The sequence below is a fragment of the Solanum pennellii genome, chromosome 1 (genome assembly GCF_001406875.1).
Source record: "Solanum pennellii chromosome 1, SPENNV200".
NCBI lineage: Eukaryota > Viridiplantae > Streptophyta > Magnoliopsida > Solanales > Solanaceae > Solanum > Solanum pennellii.
The window spans coordinates 2,909,345-2,916,866 of record NC_028637.1 but is presented as its reverse complement, the minus strand read 5'-3'; the positions used below and the strand labels follow the sequence as shown (position 1 = coordinate 2,916,866).

Genomic DNA, 7,522 nt, shown 5'->3' with positions numbered 1-7,522 from the left:
TATATATATATATATATAGATAATGACATTTATCATCCTCAAAGAAAATAGCTCACAAATCTATGATAAATGGAAAGGGGTACAAGTTTCTATTTTACACCAATATATTTTGACAAGACAATGTCAATGTAGCACCATCTCAACCTCTATCAAACATTCAGTCACTTTATTTACATCACTACCTCCAAAGAGATTGCAGACATGGTCTAGAGTGTTGGTTCTAACAATAATATTAAAAGAAAAATCTCCCAAAACATTAACAAGGTTGAAGGAACAAAAGCTATACGTATATTGACAGGAGAGATAGACTTATTAAAGACAGAAAAGATAGGTAGGAAAGCAAAAACTAGATAAAATGAGGAAGTTAAAACCTAAGTACTCATTCTAACTCACCTTAAGAGTAGCAAGAAATTCAAAACTATCATAACAGCGGATGTACAAGAACCTTCTCATGCTGACAGCGAACAATTCTTTGTCATATTCGGTGTTTGCATCCTTTGATCTACTAGGAGAATTATCCACCTTACTTAGCTTGTGCCCTACACCATTGCCTGATTAGACAAAATAAACCAAATACTACTTGCATCAAATGTATGAGGCCATTAACATATTTAGTCACTAGTTTCTCTACTGTTATGAACATGTGCATGTGTGTGTGTGTAATCTTCATTTGTGGAAGGGCCAGTATGGCGAAACCGGGCAAAGTTATTCCTTTGGAGACAATAAGTTGTGGTTAGAGGGTAAGCCCCTATTCTGCTTCATTTGCACCTATCCTCGCTAAGCATCGAGCTTGTCACTTGAATTACACTTTATAATTTGTACTACAGGCTATCAGAATTTGGAATTTTTTCCTTAACCAAGAAATCCCCATGGCTAGTGGAAATTCAGTGGACATCATAATTTGGAACCTTTATAATTCCAACCCTTGCACAACAGTATTTTCTACTTTTAAGTTTCTCATTTGAAAATCTCAAAAATATATTGGTTATTAGTGAAACGCCAACCTCTAAAATCAAGGGAGCATAGCTCTCAACTCTTACCAAATTTTAAGTGATACCTATGTGCTCTATTTATGCTTTTTCCCTGTTAAAATGTCATGAATGTGCACCAAGATGATGTCAAACTATATGGATAGAAGTGTTCAGTGTTTAACTCTAAAAATCTATCAACTATCTACAGGCAAAACTGAGAAATTAAGTCAACTCTCAATTTATTAACAGAATGGTGACTGAGCCTTTCTTGAAAATGCTTTTCTTGAGCCAAGTGTCTATCGATAACCGCCTCTCCACCTCTCATAAGGTAGGGCCGTTAGCCGTAGGGGTAAAGTTTTGTGTACACCCCACTCGTGGAATCACATTAGGTATGTTGTTGTTGTTGTTGAATGGTTACCGACTTTTGCTAACACCCAACTGGCTCATCAATTCAAAACAAGTATTGGATTGATCGATTCAACACACAAACATGTTATATTTTATGTGCTATTTCAGAATTGATTATAAAATCAAAATATGTTATTGCAATATTACTATGGCTATTATTATTATAGCAGTTTATGTAATTAGGAAACTAGACAAATAAGCAGTACAAGGGACTACGCAAAAGTTCTTTCTATAATGGATGATGAGAGATCATTCACAAAAAAAATCTCATAAATGGATAATGAGAGATGTACGGAATCTTCAAGGGTGATGAATCTTTTAATTTGATTCAACTTGAATTGCGGATCAGCAGTCGCTGACTGTCAAACAAAAAATTTCGAAGTGGTAGAGGATTCATTGTTGCAAGATTTGACTTTTTGTCTACTTTGTATGCATAGATGATTGGCAACATTTTTTGGGAGGCTTAATGTATGTTTTTAATACATTATGTAAAAACAAAAACCAATTTGCTGTAATATCAATAAATACTTTGATTAATTGAAAAATGAAAACAAAAAGGAAGTCTTTTTTGTTAGTAACAAAAGAGAGTTTTGAAACCATATTACCATATCAACAATATGGTTCCAGGAAAACACAAATTAGTCATAAATTTCCAGCAATTGACTAAACTATAAAATTAGAGCCTCCATATTCTAAAAAACATAAAATTCCAAAATACAAAATAAACAAGCTCAAGAAAAAATATCTACCATTTGCTAGAATGATCCGCTGCTTCAGTAATCGTGAAAGGTTTAGCACATCAAAACGACAATCCAGGTCAACAAACATAACTAATCGCTCCAAGCCTCCATAGTTTACACCCTTCCACTCCTTAGGCAGAATACAATCGATAGCAGCCTGGAATGAACCAAAAAGAATCTCATCAAGCTTATTATTTGAGAGACATAATATATGTGATACCATCTAGCTGGGATTAAGGTTTTTGTAATTTTCTTAACAAAATCTACAGTTACAATTTTTATATTTGCCAGGACTCTTTTTAATCAAGTTAGGGACTCGTATGTCCATCGAGAATATGAACAAGTGTGAGTTTTTGAGACCTACTTAGTTGCAAGATAAAATATTTCCCTTTGTCCATGAAGTATTATTTCATTATTTGCAAGTACTCAGTTTGGTCTTGTCCTTTTGGTGGACTTCAACTGAAAATTGAAATAGCGGTATGAATGTGTATTTCAAGTGAAGTTTTTCAAATCTTCAATTTCCATCCCTAAATCTTTTCTACAACTAGGACTTCCATTAACTTTTCTCAAATTCAACTTCAAATAATCTTCTTCCAGATTTAACTGATAAGTATACAAATTCCTCGTTAGTATTGGTATGAAATAGACCCATAATATTAGTATTTTTTGATAACCATGGTGTCCAAATCAGCTTTCACGAACCTTGTCTAATTCCTCAGATACATGTCACCTCCCACTCCCACTAGAGACAAATACTAGGTGATTTATCCACCAAGACTAAGGTAGATAGGAAAAAATGAATTCGAACCTACGACCTCCTAGTTCTCAGCCCACTTTGACCTCTAAACCACACCCATGGGTGCTGAAATAGACCCATATGGAGCAAAATGATCGCATAGAATCCATACTTCTAAAACATCCGATCCTAACTAGTCAGGTAAATGATTAATATTGGTAACACTACAAAATGTGAGAGTCCACAAAGCAAAAGAAAATGGTCAAAAACGCACATAAATTATCCCAATTTTTCGAGTTTCCTACCTAAACTATCCGGTCTGTGCATTTCAACTATCAATTGTTTATATTTCCTACCTGAATAATGAGATATTTCAGTTTACCAAACTCACACAGCTACTAGTTGAAATGTGTTTTAATAATAGTTCAGATAGAAAACTTGCACACTTAATCATCCATTCATATATAAAACTCAAAAAACTACATACATTAAGAGTGTTTTCTCTCTATATGCACATTAAATCACTGATTCAATATTATGAATTTGCATCTATAAAATGTAGCTGAACAACAATGAAGAATAAAAATTAACAAATAGAGTTTTTGTTTAATCTGACTTGCCTGCATAAGAATGCGAGTTTTTGAAGAAGGAGAAGGACCGACGATTTCTACAACATTGCCGGGACGGAGAGGAATCCGATGAAGTGGTGGAGGTAATGGTAGAAATGGCCGCTCTGAGAAAACCCTAGCCAGAAATTGCTTCGCCGTTTCGTCTGCTTCAATCCATTCTCTCGCCGCCGACGCCATTTCTACTCTTCCTCAGTTGCTCGGAGCACGAAAAAGGAAGACAGTGAAACAGAAGACTCTACAAGACTAAAATTATTATTTTTTTTAATTAGAAATAATTAATTTTATATATTTATGAAATTTTCATTTTATTTTTAACTTATAAATGGTTATAAAAGAACATTTTTAATTATTTCACTTTTTTAAAAGAAAAAATTAAAAGGTGTATAAAAGTTTTACATATAGCAAACATAAAAATCATATTTGTATGTTACAGTTATAGTTTGCATAATCGCGCTCCATAACAAACATAAATATGTATATTTCGTTATAAATGTACAAAATAAAGCAGTTATATAATTTCGCTATACGTATACAAAAGAAAGCAATTGTATAATTTATGTTTATATAAAGCAAGACAAAAGAAAATTGAGCAGGAAAAGATCGCATTTCTATAATCGTAAGTGTACAAGACGAAAATATATGCATTTGTATTTGTATATACAATTTTCTCTCGCTTTATACAAACACAAACACAATGTATATACATTTGTGTTTGTATAAAGTGAGAGAGGCGAGTGAGCGAGTGAGATTTGGAGAGTGGCGAGCGAGATCTGGAAGAGGGGAGAGAGGGAACGAAAATATATGCATATATACAATTTTCTCTTGCTTAATACAAACACAAACACATTTTATACATTTGCATTTTTGTATAAAGTGAGAGAGGCGAGTGAGATCTGGGAGAGTGGCGAGCGAGATTCACCTGGAGAGAGAGGCGAAATAACAACAGTTTGCTATGGGGTACAATTAAATCAAACTATATTTATAGCATTTAGTTTTAATTAATAATTTACTATTATATACAATTTTTCTATAAAAAATGCTCCCTTGATTTCACATCACACACATGCACGAGGTGAAGAGATGCAAGAGGTAAATTATGCAGGATCTAGTAGAGGCAAAGGCAGACTGAAATAGTGTTGAAGAAAGGTGATTAGATAAGATATGACTTAATTTCGTGTTATCGGGGTATGACTTTAGATAAGAGAGTATGAGTAATACATATTAGGGTAGAAGGTTATTACCTGAATTTGTTGCATTTGAAATTTTGAATTGAGGGTCTTTCAAAAATAATCTATTACCGTCAGTGGCTAGTAGTAAAATTTGTGTATATATTACCCTCTCTACAGTCTAGTTATAAAATTTCATTGAGTATGCTCTTATCGTTGTATATGTATCTACGTACTAATAGTATTTATTTTTAATTATTTGTCAATTTATCAAAATTAAAACAAAACAAATCTACTTATTTTTGCTTTGTCCTTAAAGTTAATAAAAAAAATACAAATATTGTGAAGTGTAAAAGAAGTTAGTCCATATATTGATCTTAGTATTGATAGATAGATACATAAACAAAGTATATTGAAAAGAGTCAAAATGTGGAAATTAATAAAAATGTCTTTCTTATTTATGATTTTTTAAAAGGTGTGTGTGAAAGAAAAAGTGGACAGTAATATAAAATAAATAAGGTAATTTATTTGACTCGTAAAATTTAAACGCATGATACTATCACATAAATTAAGATAGAAAAATACTTGTCTTATTACTCATTTGGCTTAAAATATTTGTCATAATTTACTTTCCGAGAGTTTATTAGTATTTTAAAATTTAAAGTGAAATGCTCAAAAGTGTACAAAATATGCTAGAAGTTATAAATATCAATTAGTAAAAAAGATGCACCTTAAAAATTAACCTAACAAGTATTTTGAGACTGAAAAATCTCTTTTTATTTAGATTCACACGAAACTTACACATAAAAATATAATTTATAATGCTTTCACTAGGAGCGATTTTAACCTTCAACTACGAATTCACCATAACTTTCAACACAGACTATATTAGACCTAAACCTATAATTTTAACATTACAACAACTTCACTAGTAATTAAAAATCTTAAAAATTGCGACCTATTAAACTTAAATCCCGATTCCGCGTCTAAATTTTACTTGTGACATACTCTAGCAGTTGGCATTGTGACACAAATAGGTGCATACTTTTTCTTTGCCTCAAGTGTCCCTGCCTTTGGTTCCTCAGCCATAACAACACTTGCAAATGAACTTGTAGCTACTATAGCCATTATGGCTAAAGCCCATTCCCTTCTTGATCCAATGCTCTTTTTTTCCTCTTTTTTTGTCACAATTTTTTCATCCTTAGTAAATGCATTAACTTTTAGCACTCTTCTCCTATTTGAATGCGCGGAGAGGGGGGAAAACCCTTCGTTCCTAGTTCTCCTGTAGTTGGATCCTTCGATATGGGCTAGTAATGAAGATGACATTAGTAAAGAAGCCATTGGTGTTAATTTTTGTGACTTTTTTGGTGTAGCACAATAATGTTGTAATGGTTGATAATTATATTTTTGTGTTATATAAAGTTGCATATGAATTGTGCTAGAAGGATCCATTTGATCAATCAAAAACCTTATCTATTAAATTTGTGGTGTCAAGTAATTAAACTAGTGAATATGATTGGCTTCTTGATTCTTCTTTTGAATGAATTGTGTGCTAGAAGAATCCATTTGAATCAAAAACCTTATTTTTTTATAGTAATTTTATATTGTTTGGATGTTCTAGCTATAGTATAGGATTATATATATAAAAACCCTAATGAATGTGTTATATAATTTGTTCTCAGTTTACATTTATGTTCTTTAATTTTGAATGTTCACATTTATATACATAGACTTTTATAAAGTTGAACAAATCGATACACACGTCCTATAAGGCATAATACATGTAGGATGTGAATTATCACGTAGGATGACATGTAAGACGCGTATGTCTACTTATTCTTTTTTGGATGATTTAAGTATCTATTATGCACACCCAAAATTAAAAAATACAATATCAACTAAGACTAAATTAAAAAACACATTTATATATATTATGCTTATATAAAACGATTAAAAAATCAATTCACTAAATTTTCGTTATGTATGAGATTTGAGAAGAATTGGATCACATTATTTTGTTGCAAACAAGAAAAAATTTTTGAACACCCCATGATTATTTAGGTCAAGGAATTCTATGTCATTGGTTGACTTGAAGTCTTCTTTTGTCATAATTTGGAGAAAGAAAATTTATGATACTAAATTAAATATTGATATAACAATTAAAACAATCAATAACTTGTGGAAAAAAGAGGGTGCAATATTAGAATATTCAACAAAATATTGTAAAATTGCTATTAATGATGAACATAACTTAACAAATCAATTTTGTTGGTATTAATGAGTAATAGTAAATTAGTCAAGCTTTGTGTGGTTGGTAAAATCACACTAAATTTATGAAATGATCATATTTTTATAATATTTGAATACAAAATGAAATTGAATAATATAAACCTAAAATTGGACACAAATGTGCTTTAATTTTATTTTATTTTTAGATACAAAAAATATGGGCTCCATTGAGTTCAATATTTTACATGATATTTGAAATATTAATGTTTTATGCTTTCTACTTTTTATTTTTGTAAGAAAATGTTTTTAATTTTTCTCCTATTAAATTGATTCAAATGTTTTTAAAAGTGTTCTTCACTAATTTTCATCCAATTTAAGAAAAAAAAAAGATTTTCATGTATAAAGTAAGGTAACCATATTCCAAAAATTCTTATTCAACCTAACTACCCAACCCCGACTGAGGATCCGACTCTTGTGATCCTAATCAACATCCGGATTTTCAATTCCAACTTCAAACCTAACTGTCGATCCTGGACCCAACTTTGACCTCGACCAAACCTAGAACCCGAATCCTCACCCCAGTCTCGGTTGATGAACCAGACTCCCACCCCGATCCTGATTGAAGATCCACCCCCCCCCCCCC

At 31.6% G+C, this 7,522-nt stretch overlaps 2 protein-coding genes across 6 annotated transcripts in view; both read right to left on the bottom strand.

Moving 5' to 3' along the window:
- Positions 1 to 3,738, bottom strand: part of LOC107013080 (DNA repair protein XRCC2 homolog) — a 10,877-nt gene extending 7,139 nt beyond the window's left edge. For 4 of the 5 annotated variants that reach the window (XM_015213078.2, XM_027913983.1, XM_015213070.2 and 1 more), the window contains exons 1-3: positions 3,476 to 3,738; positions 2,129 to 2,276; positions 394 to 551 (exon numbers count right to left, since the gene is read on the bottom strand). In XM_015213078.2, coding sequence (XP_015068564.1) covers positions 394 to 551; positions 2,129 to 2,276; positions 3,476 to 3,661 — 492 coding nt within the window. In that variant the 5' untranslated portion in view covers positions 3,662 to 3,738. The remainder of the gene's footprint in view (positions 1 to 393; positions 552 to 2,128; positions 2,277 to 3,475) is intronic. The other variant, XM_015213090.2, reaches the window with a different exon arrangement.
- Positions 3,739 to 5,643: 1,905 nt separating this feature from the next.
- LOC107016561 (photosystem II 5 kDa protein, chloroplastic) lies at positions 5,644 to 5,991 on the bottom strand. The gene has a single exon (XM_015216996.1). It carries the CDS (start codon positions 5,989 to 5,991, stop codon positions 5,644 to 5,646), a length of 348 nt encoding a protein of 115 aa, XP_015072482.1.
- Positions 5,992 to 7,522: the final 1,531 nt, after the last annotated feature.

Excerpts from the sequence above, each read along its gene's own strand:
- LOC107016561 (XM_015216996.1), bottom strand. The coding sequence starts at position 5,991 with ATGGCTTCTTTACTAATGTCATCTTCATTACTAGCCCATATCGAAGGA.